The 25,836-nt window shown below is 49.8% G+C and overlaps 1 protein-coding gene across 1 annotated transcript in view; it reads right to left on the bottom strand.

Annotated features, from left to right (window-relative positions):
• LOC142024666 (butyrophilin subfamily 1 member A1-like) overlaps positions 1 to 19,532 on the bottom strand; it is a 34,580-nt gene extending 15,048 nt beyond the window's left edge. The window contains exons 1-4 of the mRNA XM_075016820.1: positions 19,515 to 19,532; positions 12,400 to 12,656; positions 7,367 to 7,483; positions 2,177 to 2,524 (exon numbers count right to left, since the gene is read on the bottom strand). Coding sequence (XP_074872921.1) covers positions 2,177 to 2,524; positions 7,367 to 7,472 — 454 coding nt within the window. The 5' untranslated portion in view covers positions 7,473 to 7,483; positions 12,400 to 12,656; positions 19,515 to 19,532. The remainder of the gene's footprint in view (positions 1 to 2,176; positions 2,525 to 7,366; positions 7,484 to 12,399; positions 12,657 to 19,514) is intronic.
• Positions 19,533 to 25,836: the final 6,304 nt, after the last annotated feature.

The following is a 25,836-nucleotide window of genomic DNA, read 5'->3' as shown; positions in this document are numbered from 1 at the left end:
GGCAACAGCAGCTCCAGTGGCGTGCTCCTCCTTGCAAAATGCGTGGAACATGAGCTTGTCATCATGAACAACCTCTTCCACCAACCCCGCCCCCCCCAGTGTTAGACCTCATGTCAAAATCCTCAATCGAAGCACCAGCACCTCCCTGATGACGTCATCGTCTGCGCTCGGGGTCAGCGTGACGTCCTCCTCACATGTGCAATGACTGGTGCTGATGACTGCTGGATCAATCGCTGCCTTATGGCATCCACTATGGTGATCAGGATTGTCACCAAACGGAGAAATAGATCCAGCAAAAGATCAACGTACAAGGCTTGAAGGACCCTGTCAGATGAAGTGACTTCCAGAGAGTGCTCCAAAGGAAGCTGCTGACTGCACACCCTGAAGAGGTGGAAGAACCCTGGTGTCAATTGAAAAATGCCATCCTTGGAGCTTGTGGAGAAGCCATTGGTGACCAGACCAAGAAGCATCAAGACTGGTTTGATGAGAAGGATGTGGAAATTGAATGCTTGATTGAGGCAAAAAGGAAAGCCTTTAGGGCCTGGCAAAGCGACATCAACTCACGATGAAGAGAGAAGCACATGCCAAGGCCAAGGAGGAAGTCCAACATAAAAGCAAGGACTCTGACAAACCAGTGGTGGATTGAGAAGGCGCAAGAACTCCAGCATCTCGCAGACATCAATGATACAAGAGGTTTCTTCAATGCTACCAGAGCTATTTATGGATTGAGAAACCATGTAACCAATCCCCTGAGATCACAGGAGGGCACCCAGCTCTTGAAAGACGATGAAGACGTTGCTTCTCGCCGGAGGGCGCACCGTAATGAGCTTTTGAACCACCCCGCCACAGTGGTCCTAGAGTCCCTTGACCAAAACCCTCAGCAACCGCCTAGAGACGATCTTGCAACGCTTCCTACCCTGAACGAGGTCCAGGCTAGAGGGGCGCCATGTTCACCTTGCAACGGCATCTGCACGGATATGAATAAAGGGCAGAAAAACACTTTCTAGCTTTGCTTTCCAAAAGGAGGGGGAGGAGACAAGTGCCCTGTGGGATGCTGATGACCCACACCCAGAATGACCTGAAGCACATGTCCCATCACATACTGGGACAGAAACCCTCAAGGCAATGGGCAGCAGGAACCGTGTGATAGGTACCCGCAGTGTATTGCTGACAAAATGAAACCTACCAACACAATGGGCTGGGCTTGTGGCAAAGGGGGTTGCCCAGGCCCCGTGTTTGGGGAAGTGGGAGATGGTGCTCCAGGCTCTGCATCCTCTGACTTTTTAGTTGGCGTTTGTGCGGCTTCTTCGCCCCTTGTTCTAATGCAGTGACACTTAACCTTTCCAGACGACTGTACCACTTTCAGGAGTCTGATTTGTCTTGTCGATCCCCTAAGTTTCACTTCCCTTAAAAACTATTTGCTGACAAAATCACATATAAAAAGCCAAAAGTGTCACAGCCACTTTATTAGTAAAAATTGTTGCCTTCTCATTTTTATCTCATAATTATAAAATAACTCAATTGGGATTTAAATATTGAACTTGTATTTCAGTATCAGAGGGGTAGCCAAGTTAGCCTGTATCTTCAAAAACAACAAAAAGTCCCGTGGCACATCCTAGACTAACAGAAATTTTGAATCATCAGCTTTTGTGGGCAAAGGCCCACTTCTTCAGATGCACAAAAGCTGATGCTCCAAAATTCCTGTTAGTCTATGAGGTGCCACAGGACTTCTTGTTGCTTCTGTATTTCAGCGTACAGCTTATAGACTTGTACAAAAAAGTTATGGTCTGTATGAAATTATAGTTTGCACTGACTTTGCCAGAGCTTTTTATGTAACCTATTGTAAAACTACAAAAATATCATGTACCCCAGGAGGATCTCCATGTACCCCCAAGGGAACAACCACCCGGTGGTTGAGAAACACGACTTCAATAACCTCAACTTTAGCTTTCTATCCCCAGACTCCAACGGCTCACAACAATTTTCAAGCGAATGTGAATATGAGCGTGAATTTTAGAGCCCTGAAGGAAAAACAAAGATGTTAAATAGTAAATTAAAATAACCCTTAATCAGAGCAGAACTACTGCTTCACGGTAATGAGACAAACCAAGTGTCATCTCACTGTGAACCCCGTGACTCCACTTATCCCCCCATTGAAGACATCAAAGTTACTCACCTGCCACCTGTAGTTCCAATAAAGCTTCTTCATAAGAGACACTAGACTGAAAAAGACACTTGTATTGTCCATTGTCAGAGGGTCGGATGTTGCGTATTCTGAGGGAAACTCTCCCATTGGTGATGTCATCTTTCAAGAGCTCAGTTCTCCCTCGGTATTCTGGCATGTGCTGTCTGTACAGGTCCTGCCCATCGCGGTACAGGTGTACGACTTCAGAATACTTGGCTCGGAACCATCTCACCTCCATGTTCTCAGCGCTCATCCTGGGGGTGAGGTGGCAGGACAGAACGGCCTCCCCACCGAGGGAGGCAATGACTGGATGGTCAAGGCCAGTCACTGTGAACTGTGCTGTGAAATGGACAATGAGAAAAGGAGACAAGACCAGTGAGAAGCAGTAAGACACACGGGAGGAGAGCACCCTGCATTAGCAGTGAACACCCCATTCTCATGCAGTGCCCTAGACAAGTCTATGGGTGCAGAGAGTCACAGACTTGGGGTAACTGACCCAGTGATCTGCTGCAGGAATGTAACAGACGATGACAATTGGAAGAGACCTCGGGGGCATCTCTTCCAACTCCTTGCTCAATGCAGGACCAACCCCAGTTAATCATTCCAGCAAGGACTTTCTCAAGCCTCACCTTAAAAACCTCTAAGCACGGTGACTCCTCTGCCTTCTTAGGTGACAGAGCTCCATCACCCTGGGAGTGAAATAGTTTCCCTTACACCCAACCTAATCTCCACTGCAACTTGAGGCCATCATTCTGTCATCTGTCACCTCTCAGAACAGCCGCTCTCCATCTTATTTAGAGCCCCCCTACAGACAGTTGAAGGCTGCTAACAAATCCCCTTCCACTATTCTTATCTGTAGATTAAATAAACCCAGGTCCTTCAGCCTCTCCGCATAAGTCATGTGCCCCAGCCCCCTAATCATTTTTGTTGCCCTTTCTCCAATTTGTGCTCGTACTTTCTATGGGGGGCGGGGCAAAACTGGGTGTGATAATTCAGTGCCAAGTAATAATCAGTTATCTCAACCTACTGGCAATGCACCTATTAATGCAGCCTAATATGCCATTAAACTTTTTTGCAAACAGGGCACACGCTTGATTCATAGACTGCTTCCTGTCCACTTAATCTCCAAATCCTTTCCAAAACAACAGCTGCTTAGCCAGCTGGTCCTCAGGCTGGAGCAATGTTTGGGATTTGTCCCCGCTAAGGTCAGGACTCTACACTTGTCCTTGTTGAACCTCATCAGATTTCTTTTGGCCCAAACCTCCAGCTCGTCTAGTCCAGTCTGGACCCTATCCCTACCCTCTAACATATCTACCTCTCCCCAGAGCTTAGTGTCACCTGTGAACTTGCTGAGGATGCAGATCAGCTCATCATCCTCATCATTAATGAAGATATTGAATAAAACTGGACTTAGGACCATCTCCTGGGGTATTTTGCTTGATACCTGCTGCCAACTAGCCATTGAGCCATTGATGGCTACTTGCTGAGCCCAATGATCTAGCCAGTTTTCTAGTCATCTTATATTCCACTCAACCAGTCCGTACGTACTTAATCTGCCAGCAAAAATATGGCAGACCATATCAAAATCTTTGCTGAAGTCAAGCTACATCACATCATGACAAACTGGCCTGTACAGGTGGCACCAGGCAGAGAAGTGCTCAACACCCACCTGACCCTGATGGGCATGGATTGGACTCCATTGAAGGTGACTGTGTCAATAATACATCTGAAAAATGAGGGGTCAAGGAGGCCCCCAAAGAGGTGCACCATCTCTTACACACTGACCTGGACGACTGGCTGGCTGGATCCCAAAGTGTTCTAGTCATTACCCATAGGCAGAACTAATGAAGAGAACTCTGTCCTGACCCTGGGGAGGGTGAGCTGCAAAGGGAGGTGGGTCTTACCCTGGCAGACAGGGAATTCCCAGGAGTCAAGCTCAGCAGGGCTGTGACCCCAGACCCAGGCAGTGAGAGCAAACTGGCTTCCTTCCCTTCTCTGGTCACTGAATTCCAGGCTGGGCTGCAGAAAGGTCCCTCCTTGCAGAAACTGAGGGACCTGGCTGGCCTCAGTGCATCACAGCCCCTATGGGAAGGCTGCTAGGAGGAGTTCCTGTGGGAGAAGGGTTTCCTGTACTGGGAATGGGTTCCCCCGGCAAAAGTTGAGTTGTGGAGGATCTGGCAGCAGCTGGTAGTTCCGCATAAGTACAGCCAAAGGCAGCTGTACCTGGCCTCTGACATCCTGTTCTCAGAACACCTGGACATCCAGTGCAGCAGGCAGAGGCTGCTGCAGAACTTTTACTGGCCTGGCGTTTTTGCTGTTGTCCAAAGGTATTGCCAGTCCTGTGACCTTACCCAGAGGGTGGGAAAGGCCCAGGACAAAGGGAAGACAGACTTGAGGCCACTGCCGTTCACAGAGGAGATGGCTATAGATATAGTGGAGTCCTTCAGTAAGGCAACCTGATCTGGGAAGAAGTAGATATTGCAACTTTCTATCCCAAGGTGGTGGCTCTTTCCTCTATCAAGGCAGACACTCTGGCAGGTCGGCTGCTGGCCATTTTCAGCAGAGTGGGGTTCTCCAAGGAAGTCCTGACTGACCAGGGGTCCAACTTCATGTCATCCCTGTTCCACTGCTTGTGGGAGAAGTGTAGGGTCTAGCACACCTGGACAACAGCCTATCACCCTCAGTCCAACAGGCTGGTGGAGAGGTTCAATGGGATGCTAACGTGGATACTGAAAACCTTTATGAACCAGCACCTGCAAGACTGGGACAAGTATTTACCCCACCTGCTGTTTGCATGTAGGCCGGTACCCCAGGAGTTGACAGGGTTCTGCCCATTTGAACTTTTATATGGAAGAAGAGTGTGTGGACATCTGGGTTTGCTAAGAAAAGAGTGGGAGGAGAAGGCCTCTCTTGATGGGACATTGGTGGTGGAGTATGGACTGGCTTTCCAGGAAAAAATCACTGAGCTACTGGGCATGGCCAGGAAGAATCTGGCCAGAGCCTAGAGAAAGCATAAGGGACCAGGTGATGGCTCTCATCCTGACGCAGAAGAAGAAGCAGCAAACAGTCAGAGACAGCCCCTTCAAAGTCATCAAGCAACTCAATGAGGTGAACTATGTAGTGGAACTGTCCAGTTAGACTTACAGCCACCATGTCAATATGAAGAAACTGTACTGGGATGGAGAATTCGGTGCTGGTCAGGCACTCCTGACGACACTGATAGAGACACTTTGAGGAAACTGCTGCAGCATCGTGGCATTCGACCTAAAATTATTAACTGGATCTGTTCAGTGTACAAACTCTCAACATGCCAAGTTGTTCACAACAGTGTCTTGACAGAAACCTGCAGCATACTTTCAGGAGCGCAACAAGGGTGCCTATCATCACCTTTCCTCTTCTTAATCACAATGGACTGGATTATGAACAGGACAACAGATGGACACCAATTGGGCATTCAGCGGACATTTTTCAAACAGCTAGAGGACATTGATTTTGCTGACTATGTCACCCTCCTTTCACGTTGACACAAAAGCATGGAAGAAAAGGTCACAACACTGGACAAAATTGCCTCAATGACTGGCCTGAGCATTAACAAGAGGAAGGCCAAGACAATGAGGATCAACCAGCCCAACAAAACCACCATCACACTGGGAGGGGATGACCTGGACCATGGGGAGCAGTTCACCTTCTTGGGGAGCATTACGGGCAGAGACGGAGGAACAGACAAGGATATCAGTGCCAGGAGAGGGAAAGCAATGGCTGCATTCAAGACTCTTCATCTCATATGAAGTTCACAAATAACATCTGCAAAGACAAAACTGTGGATCTTCAACCCAAATGTGAAGAGTGAACTCTTGTCTGGACGCGAGACCTGGTGTACTAAAAAGTCTTCAAATCACAAACTACAAACTTTCATAAACAGATGCTGGAGGTACAGCCTTCACATCCAATGGCAAGACTTGGTCACACATGGGGAGCTTTGGAACAGAGCAGGACAAGAACCAATTGACGTTCAAATCAAGAGAAGAAAGTGGGGATGGCCAGGCCACACTCTCAGAAAACCATCATCCAGCATCGTCCGTCAAGCTCTCAAATGGAACCCGCAAGGAAAACGCAAAAGAGGAAGACCATGGACAATGTGGAGAAGATCTACTGAGACTGAAGGGCAACAACTGGGGTACTCCTGGAGTCAGCTAGAAGTTTTGTGTCAAGTTAGAGTGAAGTGGAGGAGACCTGTAGATGACGTACGCTCCACCTGGAGTACTAGGGATTAAGTCAAGTAAGCCATATACCAGAACTGGGGAGGGGCAGGAGACGATATTTCAGTGGATCTATCCCCTGGCCCATTGCTGACCCCATGCTGGAATCTATTCCCCTCTCTGACTGGCTAACCATTGCCCAGCAGACAGAGATCAGAGAGGTGCTGTATTCGCACAAGCTCTGTTCTCCAACTGACCTGGGCTCACTAACTTGGCTGTCCACAGAACCGAGATGGGCACCCACCTTCCTGTAATGCGCTCCCCATTCACAGCCATGGGGGAAAGGGACAGGACTAGAAAGAGATGCCCAGGGCATGCTGGCTCTAGTGGGGATCCAACTATCCTCTGTCCCTTGGGTCACTCCCATGGAGGTGGTCCCCAAAAAGGATGGCCTGATTGTTTTTTTTGTGGACTAGGGGACTCTCAATGCCACCACTGCATTCAGTGCCGACCCCATACCTAGGCCTGATGCACTCCTAGACAAGCTAGAGGGAGCCCACAACCTCACCACCATACACCTCACCAAGGGCTGCTGGCAAGTACTGTGGGATCCAAAGGCCAGGCTGTACTATGCTTTTATTGCCCCACTGGGGCTCTGTGAGTTCCTAGTCCTGCCTTTTGGCCTCAGTGGAGTATGTGAGTGCCTTGTGGATCAGTTGTGGAGGGGTATGAAGAGCTTTGCTCTGGATTACATTCATGATACTTGTGTCTTTAGCCAGACCTGGGAGGACCCTTTGTCCCAGGTCAACCAAGTATTGGACTGGCTTCAGGGACCCAGCAGTGCACTGTGGTATCTCCACATGGCTGGTTGTTAGCAAGTTGAGCAGACATGGTTTGTAAGACAAGGCAGTGATGTGAGGTGTACGTTAATCACCAGCAACAGCAAGATCAACAAACCCAAGGAGGAGGGAAGAGCTCCTACCCGACTCCAGCCTGGGAACCTGCAGTGCGAGGCAGAGGGTGAGGTAGCTGGGCAGAGCAGAGCTCACTGCAGAGCCAGAGGAGAACAAGGGAACCTTCCCCATCATCGTTGCTGGATCTGAGAAGAGGAGAAACAACAAACCAGACAGAAAGTGAGCGGGATGGAGTGACAGCGCCTCGGTTCTCTGACTTTCACAGCCACGGGCCATGGATCAGTTATGTTTCCATATAGTCATAGAATAAGGTCAGGGTGGACCATTAAACCATCTTATCTGATCTGTGCCACAAGCCAAAGACTCTCATCATTTGCCCCGAACTGAGTCCCATCTTGCATTTGAATAAAACAATCTCCCAGAAAGCCACCAAGTCTTTATCTGATGACCACGAGGGACAGCCAGTTCACTGCTAACCTCGGTGGTTTGATCCTATGATTTATCACTCTTGAGCTACGTCTACACGTGAAGCCTACATCAAAGTAGCTTATTTCGATGTAGCGACATTGAAATAGGCTATTTCGATGAATAACGTCTACACGTCCTCCAGGGCTGGCAACGTCGACGTTCAATATCGACGTTGCGCAGCACCACATCGAAATAGGCGCTGCGAGGGAACGTCTACACGCCAAAGTAGCACACATCAAAATAAGGGTGCCAGGCACAGCTGCAGACAAGGTCACAGGGCGAACTCAACAGCAAGCTGCTCCCTTAAAGGGCCCCTCCCAGACACAGTTGCACTAAACAACACAAGATCCACAGAGCCGACAACTGGTTGCAGACCCTGTGCATGCAGCATGGATCCCCAGCTGCCGCAGCAGCAACCAGAAGCCCTGGGCTAAGGGCTGCTGCACATGGTGACCATAGAGCCCCGCAGGTGCTGGAGAGAGCGCGCCTCTCAACCCCTCAGCTGATGGCCACCATGGTGGACCCCGCTATTTCGATGTTGCGGGACGCGGATTGTCTACACGTGCCCTACTTCGATGTTCAACTTCGAAGTAGGGCGCTATTCCCATCCCCTCATGGGGTTAGCGGCTTCGACGTCTCGCCGCCTAACGTCAATGTTAACATCGAAATAGCGCTCAACACGTGTAGCCGTGACGGGCGCTATTTCGACGTTAGTGCCGCTACTTCAAAGTAGTGTGCACGTGTAGACACGGCTTTGCTGTCACAATTCTGTGCCTTATTGCTAATTTGAATTTGTCCACTTTTAACTTCCAGCCATTGTTTCTTGAATGTTTCTATTTTAAAGAGACTTTCATTATGCTGACAGATCAGGAAACTCACTGAAATATTTGTATGAATTATTGGTGGAACTCTGTACCAATCCCCTTGGCATTGCCTCTGCTTGTGGGGAAAGAATTACTTCTCTCTTTGGGACATGGCCAAACAGGCCCGGGATCTGAGCTGCAGAGATATTCCGATTCTCTGGGTTGGAATCAACACGTCAGTGGAGGTTCTTAAAAAGCCAATGGGAAGTCTCAATGAATAAGCATTATCCCTGGAGCAAGTTTCTTCCCTCAGCCCCTGCAGGGAAGAGGAACAATAGCCCAGAATGGGAGAGCAAATGAGAAACGTCAGGTGTCTGAAGAGGTGAAGGTAACAAATTTCTTACACCTACTGTCATGTCACAGACCTTCCTTTTGGGGCCAGCTCAGGGCAAGGACCCAGTAGAGCTGATGTATGACAGTATCTGTAAAAAAATTAAAGTGTAAGATGGAGTTCAGGGGTCCCAGAGCAAGAAATTGGGGTGTGGAGGTGCAGGACAAGGGTTAGGGTGTGAGGGGAGCCTTAGGACAGCAGCTTGGGTTGTGTGGAGTGTGCAAGAAGGTTTGCGTTCAGAAGCTTTCTTTTGTCTGTCTCTACTGTAGTGAAGAAGACCCATTGGGGTGTTCCCAGGTGTGCTGATTGTGACCCTGAAACCTGCCTTCTTTCTGTCTGGCGCTCCCAACCACCCTGTCCTGCTGACCCAGATCCTCTGGTCTCCCTCAGCCAGTGCACAGAGTTGGTGTTACCACCCGCCTGCAGAGCAATTCAGACACTGATTTACCACAGCTCTGGGAGGGATGCAGTTCTAGGGCACAGCACCTGGGAATCAACCCACAAAAGGGATCAAAACCCTAAATAAACCTGTCTCTGTGTAAAAGATTTGCACAGGGAGAGCAAATTAAGTAAGCCTCCTTCACCAATGAAGGTGAGATGTGCATATTTGCAGCCCTTCCCAGGTAATAATTACTTACACTGGGATTGATAATAAACAAGCATTTTATTAAGCAAAACCAGAAGGATTTAAGTTAGTATAAGAAAATTGGCAGATCAAAGTGATTTATCAAATTAAAATAAAAGAAAATTCATAGCTCATGCTATTGTTCCACTAAGAATCAGGCTACATGTGAGTTCTTACCCTGGATAGCTGTTCTTAGATTGGGTGAAAGCTTTAAGTTAGAAATGTTTTTTTCCTGACCAGGATCTCCAGTTCACTGAAAAGTTCTTTCTCCCTCTAATGTTAGAACCACATTTCCAGGGAAGATCAGCCCACTCAGGACTGGTCCTCTAGGGTGTGTCTACACTTGCATTCCTCTTTCAAAAGAGGTATGCAAATGAGGTAAATTGAAAATGTAAATTAGGTATAAAATTGCATATTCGGCACCTCGTTTGCATATTCTAATTTCGAAAGAGCTTCTTTCAAAAGAAGAAAGCCAGTGTAGACACTGCTCTTTCAAAAGTAAACCCCATCTTCAAAAGAATCGGAAGAAGGGCTTTCGAAAACTGGGAGCGATCCTTTCGGAAGGTCCCGTCTCCATGGGTGGTGTGCGATTCGAAAAGCCACACTTTCAAATTGCCGCGGCCACCATTATGCTAATGAGTCAGTGCATATTCATTGTGCCTGAAAGAGGCTGGGTTGGTGGAAGGGGCAGTGGACGAGGGCTGACTTCACATGGAGTTCACACCACATAATGCTGATGGAAGCTCTGTTTGGACTACGCCGTGGCGAAGTCGCTGTAATAGGCCTCAGGCAGGACGACTGCAGGGGCTGGGCAGGCCCAGCAGTCGCACTGGGGAGGGAGGAGGGGAGATCTGGGTCGGAACAACTGGCACTCGGAGGGTGAGATTTAACACACACATAAGGGGATTCGAGTCAATGGGCTTGTGCTCCTGAATCCCTTAAGAGCTTTAGAAAAGTCTCCCCCCTCCCCCCTCAGAATCACAGAACCATTGGAGGTCATCTAGTCCAGCTTGCGGCTTCAAGTAGGATCAGCCCCACTAAGTCATCCCAGCCAGGACCTTGTCAAGCCAGGACTTAAAAACCTCTAGGGATGGAGAATCCACCACCTCTCTAGGTAACACATTCCAGTGCTTCACCACCCTCCTGGGGAAAGAGTTTTTCCTAATATCTAACCTGCACCTCCCCCTCTTCAGCTTCTGACCATTGCTCCTTGTTCTGCCATCTGTCACCACTCAGAACAGTTTCTTACCACTCTCTTTAGAGCTCCCCTGCAGGAAGTTGAAGGCTGCTATTAAATCACCCCTAAGTCTTCTCTTCTGTAAACTAAACAAGCCCAAATCCCTCAGTCTCTCCTCTCTTGTGCTCCAGCCCCTTAATCATTTTTGTTGCCCCCTGCTGAACCTGCTCCAGCACATCCACATCCTTTCTATACTGGGGGGCCCAAAACTGGACACAATATTCTAGATGTGGCCTCACCAGTGCTGAATACAGGGGAACAACCACTTCTCTAGATCTGCTCGAAATGCTCCTCCTAATGCACCCCAGTATGCCGCTAGCCTTCTTGGCTACAGGGGCACACTGTTTACTCATATCCAGCCTCCCATCCACCATAACCCCTAGGTCTCTTTCCATTGTACTGCTGCTGAGCCAGTCCATCCCCAGCCTGTAACAATGTTTGGGATTCTTCCCCCCCAGGTGCAGGACTCTACACTTCTCCTTGTTGAACCACATCAGATTTGTTTTGGCCCAGTCCCTCAACATTAGTTGCACCCAATCTGGCTCAAGCTGTTCCCCTTCCCTCTTTTACCCTCTCTCCTTGGAGCATCAAGCTGTGTCTACACGTGCACGCGACTTCGAAGTAGCGGCACTAACATTGAAATAGCGGCCGTCGCGGCTACACGCGTCGGGCGCTATTTCGAAGTTACCTTCGACGTTAGGCGGCGAGACGTCGAAGTCGCTAACCCCATGAGGAGATAGGAATAGCGCCCTACTTCGACGTTCAACGTCGAAGTAGGGACCGTGTAGACGATCCGCGTCCCGCAACGTCGAAATTGTGGGGTCCTCCATGGCAGCCATCAGCTGGGGCGTTGAGAGACGCTGTCTCTCCAGCCCGTGCGGGGCTCTATGGTCACCGTGTGCAGCAGCCCTTAGCCCAGGGCTTCTGGCTGCTGCTGCTGCAGCGGGGGATTCATGCTGCATGCACAGGGTCTGCAACTCGTTGTCGGCTCTGTGTATCTTGTGCTGTTTAGTGCAAGTGTGTCTGGGAGGGGCCCTTTAAGGGAGCGGCTGGCTGTTGAGTCCGCCCTGTGACCCTGTCTGCAGCTGTGCCTGGCACCCTTATTTCGATGTGTGCTACTGTGGCGTGTAGACGTTCCCTCGCTGCGCCTATTTCGATGTGGTGCTGCGCAACGTCGATGTTGAACATCGACGTTGCCAGCCCTGGAGGACGTGTAGACGTTATTCATCGAAATAGCCTATTTCGATGTCGCCACATCGAAATAGGCTACTTCGAAGTAGGCTTCACGTGTAGACGTAGCCTCACAGTAGTAAGAAGATGTTGAAAACACCTGATTCCCAACAACAGCCCACAGGAGAACTGCAACTGGCAATGGGTTCCTACAGCTGTCAGTAACTAGAGCAGAACCACACACACAGGTGAAGCCGAGGGCGGCGAAGTGACCGGGTAGGTCGTTGAATCTGTGTGGGTATTTCTACAGCCACAGCTGAGCTCCAGGGGAGAAAGTGACACTTTATTCCCAAATCCCTGCAATCAGCCCCAGGAGCCAGGGCAGCGCAGCAGTGCATGACCCTTACCTGTGGAGTCCTGCAGAGCGACGGTCTGAGCAATTCCAGTCTCTCCAGGGGGCTCCCTGCTTCGCTGGCACCTGGAGCCATCCCCCTAGGCAGTGCTCCTGTGCCCAGAGATGGCTTCCTTTGCCCAGGCTGTAACGTCCATCCTGCTGGAGGGGTCAGTGAGCCACGGGGGTAACTCCAGCCTGCCCCGAGCTTTGCATTAAGTTAACACATTTTACATTCAATGGAAGCACTGTCCTCTCTTGGCCACTCACCAGCTGCAAAACCGAAAGCAGAAAAGGGGCTGGAACACAATTGTGACTGAACCTGCCTTGCAGGTTGGTTGTGGCACAAAGTTCAAATTCCTCTTACATGCCCACTCACTAGCAGCCTGGGGAGCTTTGGGACCAGCAGACTCAGCTTTGAAAGCTGACAGCCAGTTCTCCAAGCTCTGTGCCCTGGGCATCTCTGTAATTTCTTCAGCTCTGTGCAAAGAATAGGATCAAACCCTGCAGCATCAGCTGTGGGATCAGTGGCCAGTTTAATTTACTCCAGGTCCCTGATGTAAACTAAACCAGGGATTGTGGTTAAAGTGCTTATAGACAAATGCTGCACTTGGGCCGGAAGAATCCCAACCATTGTTACAGGCTGGGGTCTGACTGGCTCGGTAGTAGTTTTGCAGAAAAGGATCTGGGAGTTGTAGTGGACGAGAAGCTGGACATGAGTCAACACTGTGCCAGTGTAGCCAAGAAGGCTAATGGCATATTAGGTTGCATCAAGAGGAGCGTTGCCAGTAGATCCAGAGAAGTGATTGTTCCTCTTTATTCGGCTTTGGTGAGGCCACATCTGGAGTACTGTGTCCAGTTCTGGGCCCCCACTTATAGGAAGGATGCGGGTACACTGGAGAGGGTCCAGCGGAGGGCGATCAAAATAATTAGGGAGCTGGAGCGTATGACTTATGAAGAAAGATTGAGAGAATTGGGACTGTTTATTCTCCAGAAGAGAAGACTGGAGGTGGGACTTGATAACAGCCTTCAACTTACTGAAGGGAGGCTCCAAAGAGGCTGGAGAGAGGCTGCTCACAGTGGTCACGGATGGCAGAACACGGAACAATGGTCTCAAGTTGCGGCTGGGAAGGTCCAGGTTGAACATTAGGAAAAACTTTTTCACAAGGAGGGTGGTGAAGCACTGGAATGGTCCACACAGGGAAGTGGTGGAGTCTCCATCCCTGGAGGTGTTTAAGTCTCGCCTCGACAAAGCCCTGGCTGGGCTGATCTGATGGGTTTGGTCCTGCTTGGAGCAGGGGGCTGGACTCGATGGCTTTTTTAGGTCTCTTCCAGCTCTATTGTTCTATGATTCTATGATTCTATGAGTGAGAACAATCAATGGGATAGAGGTATCAGAGAGGTGGCCGTGTTAGTCTGTAGCTTCGAGAACAACAAGAAGTCTTGTGGCACCTTATAGATTGACAGACATTTTGGAGCATAAGCTTTCGTGGGCAAACACCCACTTCATCAGATGCTTTGGGGCTGGAAAAGAAGGTTCCCTCACATCTCTCTGACAGAGACCTGTTTTTATTGTAACTTTTTTGCAGCATGGGACTTGGGTGACCTTCTACTTTAAACTAGAGAAAACGGGGGGCTTTCTATTGCTGGAAAGTCTTCAAATTGTGACTTGAGAGCCCCATTCCTGCAGCCAGAGATGGGATATAGTCACACCAGAGTGCAAAATAAATCAGAAGGACAAAACACATGCACAGCAATGCTCTTCACCGTATCCTGCACATTTCCCAGAGTCACAGACTTTCTCAGTGGAAGGGCATTGATTGCCTTGGCTACCCGGATCACCCGGCCCCCTCTGTAGTCCAGCCCACCCCGAACTGATTTCCCACTGAATGGTAGTTGTCAGACATTGCAAACTTCCACAGAGCAGTTGCCACTCGCTTGGGAACAGTCCGAGCAGGTCTCATCGTGGTATCCCTGCACTGCAGGGCGAGGGGCAGCAAACCACAAAGTTGCAGGAAAGTGGCTTTGCCCATGCAGAAGTTCGGCAGCCGCTGCTCCTCAGCCCAGCCCTGCAACACCATGTGATCGCACCACGATTCCAGAACCAACACTCCACCGCAGGCAATACAGCCAGTGCAGCCAGCAGCTCGGCACTCCTCATCGCCAGTCCTGCAGCGTGCTCTGAACCAAGGCGCACATCTTCCTCCTCCTCCCGCTCTCCTTGTCTAAGAAGATGCTGCAGGACTCTTCTTTAAGTGGCTATAGCCACGGTGCAACTGATCTCAGCTGCTCAAGCTCCGCGCTAGCTCTGTGTAACTGCGTGAGTCAGGGGCAGGCTTTGGAAACATGGCATGAAAATGCCTTTGGCCATTTGTTTTCAATGGCAGGCTAGAGCGAAGGCAATGCATTCCGGGAGGATGACATCAGACACCCACAACCACTTGTGGTGCATTTTTTTTCCCGCAACCCACTGGCACAAAAGCCCAGAATGCAATGGGGCTGCAGGCACTGTGGGATATGTACCCACAATGCACCGCTGACACAGTCAAACCTAGCAAAGGCAAGGTAAACACACTATATTGACTTTCTGGACATGTGTGGACACTCACCATCAACTTCATAAAATCTAGCAGTAAAAAGTCAACTTTAACACATTTGACTTTATTTGGCAGCGTAGACACAGCTGAAGACAAAATAGAAGGTGGTCCCTGGCTGAGTGCAACAAGCTACTGAATTCTGTGAGATCTTGGAAAATGCTTAAATCCCTTTGTGTGGAATATGGTGATAATCAAGCTACGAATCTATCCAAACTGTGAGCGGGGCTGTGAGAAGGCGGGGCTCTGAGTTGCCACAGAGAATTTTTTCCCAGCTCTCTGGCTGGTCAGTCTGGTCTACACACTCATAGTCTAAGTCAGGGGTGAGAAAACCTTTCACAGCAGGCCCCAGTTTTCATCCCTGCAATGAGCAGCGTCTCCCACCGCACTTGTCTCATGTAAACCAAACCAAATGGAAATGTTGGTTATGGTCATATGAAAAAAAAAAAACCTTTCAGGACATGTAAGAAAATCAGTCTCTTGAATATAAAAACTTCATGAATCAGCCTAGAAATGTGAATACGCAGACAGAAAAACAGTCACAGATGTCCACATTTCTAATGAGATGGATTTCACGCACCTTTGAGGGGACCTGCCTTCCCTCATATGCACACACCTGGTGTACGTGATTGCCATTTTTAGGGTTGGAAAGGAAGGTTCCCTCACATCTGTCTGACAGAGACCTGTTTTTATTGCAACTTTTTTGCAGCATGGGACCTGAGTGACCCTCTACTTTAAACTACAGAAAATAGGGAGCTTTCTATTGCAGGAAAGTCTTTAAATTGTGACTTGAGAGCTCCATTCCTGCAGCCAGAGGCTGGGGCCTGCTGCAGGAGAGGAAGGAAGAGGCTCTGCAGCCTGTGATGAGCAGGAGTTTGGACTAGATGATCACGATGGTCTCTTCTGCCCTTGAAGTCTAGAAATATTAAGTATTATTACACTTATTACGTCTGCAGATGATACCAAGCTAGGAGGGGTTGCAACTGCAGTGGAGGATAGGGTCAGGATTCAAAATAATCTGGACAAATTGGAGAATTGGTCTGAGGTAAACAGGCTGAAGTTTAATAAGGACAAATGCAAAGCTCCACTTAGGATGGAACAATCAGTTTCACACATACAGAATGGGAAGCAACTGTCTAGGAAGGAGTCCGTAGAGATCTAGGCAGAAAGGGATCTAGGGGTTATAGTGGCCCACAAGCTAAATATGAGTCAACAGTGTGATGCTGTTAAAAAAAAGCAAATGTGATTCTGGGATGCATTAACAGGTGTGTTGTGAACAAGACATGAGAAGTCATTCTCCCGCTCTACTCTGTGCTGCTTAGGCCTCAGCTGGAGTATTGTGTCCAGTTCTGGGCACCGCAGCTCAAGAAAGATGTGGAGAAATTAGAGAGGGTCCAGAAAAGAGCGACGAGAATGATCAAAGGTCTAGAGAATGTGACCTATGAAGAAAGGCTGAAAGAATTGGGCTTGTTTAGTTTGGAAAAGAGAAGACTGACAGGAGACATGATAGTGGTTTTCAGGTATCTAAAAGGGTGTCATAAGGAGGAGGGAGAAAACTTCTTCTTCTTGGCCTCTGAGGATACAACAAGCAGCAAGGCAGCTTAAACTGGGCTTAAACTGCAGCAAGGGAGGTTTAGGTTGGACATTAGGAAAAAGTTCCTAAGTGTCAGGGTGGTCAAACACTGGAATAAATTGCCTGGGGAGGTTGTGGAATCTCCATTGCTGGAGATATTTAAGACCAGGTTAGATAAGTGTCTATCAGGGATGGTTTAAACAGTGCTTGGTCCTGCCATTGGGGCAGGGGGCTGGACTTGATGGCCTCTCGAGGTCCCTTCCAGTCCTAGTGTTCTGTTCTATGATTCTAAGAGTCAGCTCCATATTTGTTAACTTCTCTTTACACCCATGTGGGCTGAGAAGCTCCTTGTCTCTGGAGGTGGGAGTTGTTGTAACCTTCAGACTTTAGAGCAATAACTAGCATGTGCAGCACCATAAAACGTTTCCTTATCAGGGTGACAGTTGCTGGATGGGCCGGGGCAAAGGAACTGACTGGCCCTTGGCCAGTTTCATTCTAAAAAGAGAAGGAAGGAAAGTCAGAAAACCTTCTCTAAAACTAACCAGTGTTACTACAGCAGCAGATACTGGCTCCCACAAGGGACAGGGTTAAAGGAACCCCTCAAGGAGCCAGCTCTCACCCTGCCCTCATCACTCCCACTCCTGCTGACTCACACCCACCTGCCCCCCATGTCCCCTCCAATGCCCGGCTCTTCTCACCTGAGCCTGTTCCCTTCTGTCCAGAGCACGTCCAGCTTCATGGTATCCCCACCCTCTGCCCCAGTCTCTCTGATCCTGATGTTGGAAGGGCGAATCAACACTCCCCAGCTAGATGCTTCCAGCCTGTGAGCCCCAGACCTGCTCCCAGTGGGTAAATGGTTAACACCCCTACCCAAAATCAATGGGGCTGAAGCTGAGCCCCCATGTGGAGAACTCCCCATGTGAATGCCAGTGGCTCAGTATCACATATGGCTGCAGAGAGATGCACATGCAAAATCCAGGCACTTCAGCCTCTTTGCCCCAAACTCTCTTCCCTCTCCTAGGAGAGAACAAGGCTTTGAGACACGGATATTGAATGGGGCTGCCCCCCCCACACCATGGTTATACACCACTAGCAGCTCAGTGATGTGCTGCTTACTCCCCTAGGTAGAAATGCCCTGACTGGCAAGAAGGAGGACATGAGAGTTTTCCCTGTTGTTATTTCTACCAGTGCCTGGTAAATACTTTGCCCTCTGGATCTGACCCCACCCAGCCTTCCCCACCCCATGCAAAGAAACATTCAGACTGAACTTTCCCCTCATCCTGGGTCATTTATGATCCAGTTACAATTTGTCCCCCTTTTTAATAGCAAGAGGGAAGAGCAGGTGGTGAAGGGGAGCTACAAAGTGTGGAAGCTGTAACATGAGTTTACTCTGTGCCCGGGACCGGAGTTAGATGCATAATTCACATTCACCCAGGAGTTACAAGTGCACTGGGAGGATTTCCCTGCTTGGTCAGGAGGGGTGGGGATGTCACAGAGCTAATGTCGGCAATCAGAGATAGGAAGCTTTTGGGCATTTCTGCACATACAAATACTACAGAACTCTAAAGAGTCAAATCCTCTCCCCTGCCGTTTTGAACCTCGCTTTGTTTTCTAGGGCAAGCACTGGCCAAATTCTCCTGGCCTTTGGACAGTGGAAAGCAGAGAATATTTAGCCCCTGGCCTGTCCTTGCCCACAGTGAAGGGACTCTGCCGACATGCAATACAAGACAGACCTGCACAACAGATACTAAATCCCATGTTGGCAAAGTTAAGCAGATTTTGCACATACCGACTTCCCCGGTGTCCTGTCATGGTTTCATCCACCTCCTTCCTTTCTAATTGCTCTAAGAATAGTAAATTGTGACAGATGGGGTACAGCTTGTGCAAGATTTTACCATTCCATCCTTTAGACCAGTAGTGGCAAATGATGACCAGCCCTCAATCATCCATCACAATTTGCTCTCTCTCGCTTCTGTCATCCTCCAGTCCAAGGGAGGCTAACTGTGATGGATTAGGTGATGCAGCTCTGCTTCACATGGAAGATGGGCCTTTGAGCTCCTGATTCCCTCATTGGCCTGCTCTGTCAATAAGATTGATCTGGAGCCTTGGCCTCTTCCCGTTGGTCCTGGGGATTGCCAGTCTTCGTATCCTAGTTTCTCTTCAGCCTTTCTCCTTTCTTCTGGGAAAGAGACTAATCCCCAGCAACTTTTAGTTTGGCAACAGTCCCCATACATAACTCCTTTCTAAAATTCTGCCGCATCCAGAATGTTTCCACCAGCACATGCAGGTGCCACATTTCACATATTTCACATTCCGTATCCATTTTTTTTACACTATACATGATAACATTCATTAAAACAATGCACAGACCCAAACACATAATGATCTGTAAGCTTAGCGTTTAAGTGTAATGGGTGGTGCACCTTTCTTACTGCCCTAGTTCATTATCCATGTGGTTCATTACCCACATTTTCTACTTGATAAAAGTGCCATGTAGACTGGGGAAAGGGATATTCCATCTTCTCCCCATCAGGCCAGAGTCCGTAATGGGGATAGAGTTCTCACAGACTTCTGGTGAGACACAGAACACCGTAGGCTCACCAGGAACATGCTGCTCACCCACTGCACCAGCCAGAGCATGAGCCAGACTAAGGGTGATGAGCTGTGCCCCTGAGATCCCCATGGGGGGACCCTGGCTTCCCATGGGCCAGACCCAGCCTGAAGGAGACAGGGGTAGGAACATGGCCATGGCTGCCAGCCTTGCAGAAAGGGGACACAACCACATCCAAGAGCACATGTGAATGAAAGTCAAGGAGCTGAGGCAGGTCTAAGCCAGGGTCAGAGAGCGCAGGTCTCACTCTGGGGCACCACTTAACACCTGGCCCTACCATGCAGCACTTCCCCGACATCTACCCCAGTGTTGCTTTAAGAATTTGTTTTTTGCATGACCTGAAGATACCTTACCGTGGTGTTGAAGATAAACCTCAGCTGCATAACATCTGAAATAGTTCTGCTTGGCAGCATCCATTCTTCAGAGTCACCAGAGTGACCTTGCAGTTGCAACATGTTCTTCCATAGAGACAGCCAGACATTCATTCCGTCAGTATGGTCATTGTTCTGAGTTAAGATAAAAATGTTGCTATAGACAATGCCATTCATATTTCTAAATTCATTCATTATAAGGAAAAGGCCTTGGGAGATGAGGGAGAGGCCCCAGTTTCGCCCACAAGAGGTTGCCTCAAATGGAGAGGAGAAAAAAGTCCCAGAATGAAATGTCGGAGAGTTATTTTAATGTAGTAACATAGGAGAAAGAAGAGTTGAGTGACTGGAGGAAAAACACATGGACTGTCAAGCACAAATGCATGTCTCATTCATGTGCATAATGAACAGGCAGATAGAACTGATTGAGTCAATGATTGAGACATCACAATCTGCAACCTCTGCCTCAACTGAAGCCATGCTTGAGAAAACAAAGTCAGCAAACTCTGCACGCCCCCTCCCACACATGTCCATTACATTCCACCATATCAGTACTCATTACCTTTGACCTTTAGAGGCCCAGCATCCCCAGGCCACTCTAGGCACCAGTGTAACATGCCACCCTTCCTCATTCATTCCCACTTCTTCCCCACAGCCACTCCAGACACCATCATGGTAGACCTCCCTCAAAACAGTCAGTCCATTCCCCTGCTCCTGGCCATGCATCCCCTGTCCAGTTTACCTCCCCCCATCCCATGCCCCCTCCTTCCACATATTCTGCCTCCTCCTGTCATCAGGGGGCCCCAGAAAGGGGGAGAGAGGTCACAGAGACCCTCAAAACATAGCCCTACAAACCCAACATCCATCGTAAGACTAACTTTGATGACTAACCATGACCTTATTATCCTTTTTTCCCTCTAGCCCTCACTCTGCCATTAGAGCCCCCTAAATAAAAACATTATAGTTTGGAAAAAGAGTTTTGTTTATTGGTTAACATGCTTCAGGCTTGGGTGAGAAGTGATGGTTGTCCCATGGTTGGAGGGAGGTTTCATAAAGGGCAAGAAAACAGCATGTGTGGAACGGGGGGGATGGGGGGATGCCAGCTAACACCCTTCATGCTCAATCACAGACTTGGTTTTCAAAACGTGCCTGATTTTCAGTGCCTTTTTCTGGGCACTCCTGTTTCCCGGGGGGGGGGGGGGGGTTGGGAGGGGTCAGTTGCTGATAATTTCTTGCCAGGATCTCTGCTCAGCCCCGCATGCAGGTATAAAACTTTCCCCTCTCAACTCACAAATATTATGAACAATACAGCAGGCCCCAACAACCATGGTGGTGTTTTCTTCATTAAGGTGTAAGCAGGTCAGAAGGCACCTGAACCTGGCTTTTAAACAGTCAAAAGCACATTCTACCACCTGCTCAGCCTGTAGTTAAAGAGCTCCTTAAAGGAGTCCAGAGTGCCTGTGCATGACTTCATGAGCCAAGGGAACAAGGGGTAAGCAGACTCATCCAAAATCACTATGAACATTTCCATGACCTCAATGATAATATTCTGGTCTTGGAAGAAAGTACCACTCTGGAGCTTTGTAAACAGACCAGCATGCCTAAAGATTTGAGTGTCATGCACCCTTCCTGACCACCCCATGTTGACGTTTGTGAAACAACCTTTGTGATCCACCAACGTCCTTGTAGTTAACGTACTCTGAGGCCTGGTGGTCTGGTGCCAAGATGGAGATGCGCGTTCCTTTTACGGCCCCACCCCAGCTGAGGAACCCCATGGCAGCAAATTATCCACTATCTCCCGCACATTCCCAAAAGTCATTGTCGTTTGCAGGAGAAGCCTGTTGATCACCTTGGCTCATTGCATGACAACAGTTCCCTCAATTTACCCACTCCTAATGGAATTTTCCACTGACCAGTAGTTGTCTGGTATTGCCAACTTCCACAGAGCACTTGCTACATGCTTCTCAACTGTTAAAGGAGGTCTCATTCTGGTATCATGCACTACAGGGCAGAAGACAGATGTTTGCAAAGTTCTTTGAGGGTAGCCTTATGCATGCCAACATTTCACGGCCACGCCTGGTCATCCCATGGCTGCAAAATTATGCAATTGCACCCGTCTGATCTGGTTTTGTGGCTCCAGATGCTGCACTCCATACTGTACAGTGACTCCGGAGCGGTCAGAAACTCTGTGGTTCTTGTCTCCAGATCTTCATGTCCATCGGTGCCTCTGGCAGCAATGAGCTCATTTTGCACAGGCAGCACATTCAGAAAATAATGCATCGTAGCATGGGAACTGAGCCTGAAACACTGCAGCAAACTTTGAGGCATATCAGGATCCATGAGAAGTTCTGCTTTTGCAGATACAGGATTACATGGCTACCCCTCTGACACTCATCAGGATCCATGTTATTGTTCATAATGGAGGCTGGCAATCGGTATAAAAACTGAATGAAAATGCTGTTTTCAATGAGAAGCAGGAAGCGAGGGAAATGCACTCTGGAATGATGAAATCAGAAACCCAGAACTGCTTGCAACAACTATTTTTTTCCCACGAAACACTGGCATAAAATCCCAAAATGCAACAGGTCTGCAGAAATTGTGGGATAGCTGCTCACAATGCACAGCTTTCACAGTCAGATGTAGGTTACCTTTTGGGGACACACTAAATCAACTATGTGAGCTGGTGCAGACACTCAATTTTCATTTTATAAAATCTAGTGTTAACAAAGTTAACTCTAACAAATTCGACATTATTCCCAAGTGCAGACATACCCTAAGTAGAGAACCTCCACTCCTCTTTGCTTGACACTGATGTCTTTCTATTACGTATTATTGCCTTGTATGTCCTATACCAGGCGTCAATCATTTTGTGCCTAATCTTTCTGATTTTGTCCCAACACACTTGTGCTAGTCTTTTATTTACTTTTTGCAAGATTCCTTTTCAACTTTCTGGTCTTTAAAGAACTCTCGATGGGCCTATACTAGTCTTCCCATCTTTCCCTTGCATTGGGACACTTTGAATAGGTCCAGCTGCCCTGCGATAACACGGCCCATCATCATAAATGGCTCAGCACAGTTAGGTTTAGTCTTCGTAGGCACCTGGTGCCCACAGCACAGAGCCCCCCCATCACAACTAGTGCTAGTGAAGGAGCTTTCTGGAAGTCTCAGCTGATGGGCCAGGCACCCCCGGACATGGAGTGTGAGAGACTCTCCCCCTGAGGCCTTGCCAGGGTGAGTCAGACTGGGCTGCACATGAGGGGCCAATGGCCAAGGGCTCAGACAATCTGTTGTGATTTGGTTGCACTGGAAAACTCATCAGTTACCCCTGGCCCTGCCACACTCCTCACAAGCAGAAAAGTGTGAAGCTTTCCCACCTTCACCCCCGGGAGGTGGAAGCCTTGGAGGACGGGGCTGACATTCAAGTTCTTTCCCTGTTACGGATGCTCAGAGAGCAGGAGAAACAGTGCAGAACAGAGTGTCGCCTGGCAAAGTGAGTGGGTTGGCACCAGTCTGTCACTCGCTGACACTGCAGGGGAGGTTCCTTCGAGAGGACTTTGGTCCTTGGGCTGTACTCAGCATGTGACCAGGATTTCCCCTGCCACAGCTCCCAGCTACCTCGTTACTTTCATTTCTGCAGCTGTGGGGAGCGGCAGAAGTGGGCAGCGATTCCATTCAGTTACACAGGCAGGAAATTGACAGACAGAAATGAGCAGGACACAGTCACACTCCTGGGCTGTGTGACCCCTGTGCGGAAGGGACAGAGCTGCCTCAGCAAAGGGAGCTTTCACAGGAAACAGGAGCTCTCCCCGGAGGATGACTGTAGCTGACAGGGAGCCTGCGAGCTTCCCAGGGAACCAGCCGCCGCTGCGACAGGTGTGCACAGAATTCCGCAGGTAGGGGGGCTCCATCCCTGAACGACAGACTGGTCTGATGTTTCCTCATCCACACACTTCCTGAGAGCAGCTGCCTGTGTCGCCGGCCCCCTTCTCCCAGGGTGGTCAGAGATACACGGCCGCTCTCATAGGCTGAGCGCAAATTCACATAGAAACACACACAAGCGATGACCAGTGTGGGCTGGGCTGTGGTCGCACCACAGTGCGCCTGGTCCATTCCAGTCACACCGGGAGGCAGAGTCCCCATGTGCGGTATAAATTTGGCTCTGGGCACTGCGGTAGGTGCGGGTGTACACCACCAGTAGAAACCATGGTGCTGGCTGTGGACGCCGTGGGTGCTCTGCTAATCAGCTGGGTGGCCTCTGAATCTCCCCTGAGGGGCCGTTCAAGTACTCGGCTTACAGGGAACATTGGTCTGTACCTCGCAGAGCTTCTCATCTGACGATTGAGAGAAGATCGTCCCCTTTGCTGGGTCACTGTGCTGTGGCAGAGCCTGGGGCCCTGCGGCAGAGCTCGTGGGCTCTTGAGGGGGAGCCTGACCAGCATAAGAGGTTGCAGGAGGGGGATGGAGTGGCGGTCTGGGCAGGAAAGGGCTGGTAGTGTGGGGGCTGGGCTGGTGAGGTTGGGGTGTTTATCTGCTTCCACCATCCCCACTGCCCCCTAGGAGCAGCAGGGAAAGCCTCCTGCACGAGCTTTCCGGCACCGCCACTCCCGTAGCTGGGGGGATGAGTGGCGGCATGTGGAACTTCCACCGCCCACTCCCGGAGAACCAGATCTGACCCCCTCCCTCCCCACTGCAGGGGGGTGGAGCCCTGAGCCTGTAGCCCACTCCCAAGGCGGTCAGGGACTTCTAGTGCTTTGTGGACCACAGTTTGAGGACCACTATTCTCGCCCAAGGACCTTCAGAGTCTCCATGCCAGATGACAGCTGAATGGTTCCTTCATCTCGCCAAGGCTTCCTGTAAATATTCACTGAGTCCTGAAGGGGCCCAGTACAAGCCGCCAGCAGGAGTCTGGCTGGGAAGGATTAGCTGCAGGGTACCACACACAGACAGGGACCGCTGCTGCCCTATGGCCCGGTCTCAGTGCCTTGGAGGCTATGGGACGGCCTCAGCAGAACTGTGTGAGTCCTTGGGTCTGACACACCGAGAGCTGGGGATGTCCCCTCTTCCCAGGGCATCTGCCTACTCAACCCCCCCAGTCCCAGCCCCCTTCTACCTTGTACATGCCTGTGGGGGAGGTGAAGCATCCTCCCGCTTCATACAGGAACATGGCTGACCCAAGCAATGCTGGGTAACTCTTCTGGTATTTCATATTGCAAATGCTTTAACTGCTTCTCCTTCTGTAATAAAAGATAGAAAACATGTGCCATGGTGCGTTTGCCTGGGAGCTAAGCAGGCCAAGCCCCTTTACCAGTTTAATGTTGGTCAGTGACTCGCTCACGTCAACACCCTCGGCTCTTCGGGCCCCGGTGGATACAGCTGCACAGCCGTAAAACACAGCAGTACCTCTGAGTCTGGGTGAACAGAAAGTGCAGGCACCCCCGTCTTGCAGCAAAAATAATACAACCCCCTTCTTCATGGAGAAGAACAGGCCTTGCCCTGTTTACCCGATGCCCTGCAGAAGTGGGTTCACACAGAACCACTCCCCATATGGATTTGCAATATAATAGGGCTGGTGGGGTTGTGCTTTGAAGGCTTTACAGGGGTACTTGCTAACAGACACTCCTGCTCCAGAATTAGCGTGTCCCCAGATGGGTTTATTTCCCAGTGCTGCTGGAGCTCAGGTGCAGCTCCAGGAGCAAGTGCCAGGGCAGATGGGCTGCCTGCTGTGGCTGGGATTGTAGCCCCAGAGACGTTTGATCCTGCTTGGAGCTAGTGAAAACGAGAGCTATGGGGCAAATCCAAGCCCCACACACTGCAAAGCAGGGTGGAGCAACCTCTGTACCAGCGTCCTGGAGTGTGGGGGTCACCAGGCCCTGCACCCGCAGGCAGGCGTGACTCTCACTCAGCAGGGACAACAGGAGGTTATCGGGGACAGGGACACAGGGTAGCACAGACTTGTCAGTACAGGAGCCAGAAGCGTCAGTACGATCCAGCCTAGGGAGAGGGGCCCAGAGGGAGTCCTCAGGCTGGGTCCTGGCCTCCTTCCTCCCTCTCCAGCCAGAGGTGACTGCCCCACTCAACAGCCCAGTTTCAGATCAAACCAGCCAGGCCCCTCTGCCCGCCTTTGTCCTGTTCCTGGGGGAAGAAAGGTGTCTCCTGGTCGCCCAGGTTACAAAAAGCAGGGAGGGGCCCACTGAGCACAAGTGAGAAATCCTCACTCCAAAACTCCCCTTACCACTGAGCTTCGATACTGTGTCTAAGGAAACTGAGGCACCCCCGGGGTTGACACAGGGTGGGAGGAAACACCCGC

Source organism: Carettochelys insculpta, chromosome 22 (assembly GCF_033958435.1).
Source record: "Carettochelys insculpta isolate YL-2023 chromosome 22, ASM3395843v1, whole genome shotgun sequence".
Taxonomy (NCBI): Eukaryota; Metazoa; Chordata; order Testudines; family Carettochelyidae; genus Carettochelys; species Carettochelys insculpta.
This window is presented reverse-complemented; position numbering and strand designations above follow the sequence as displayed.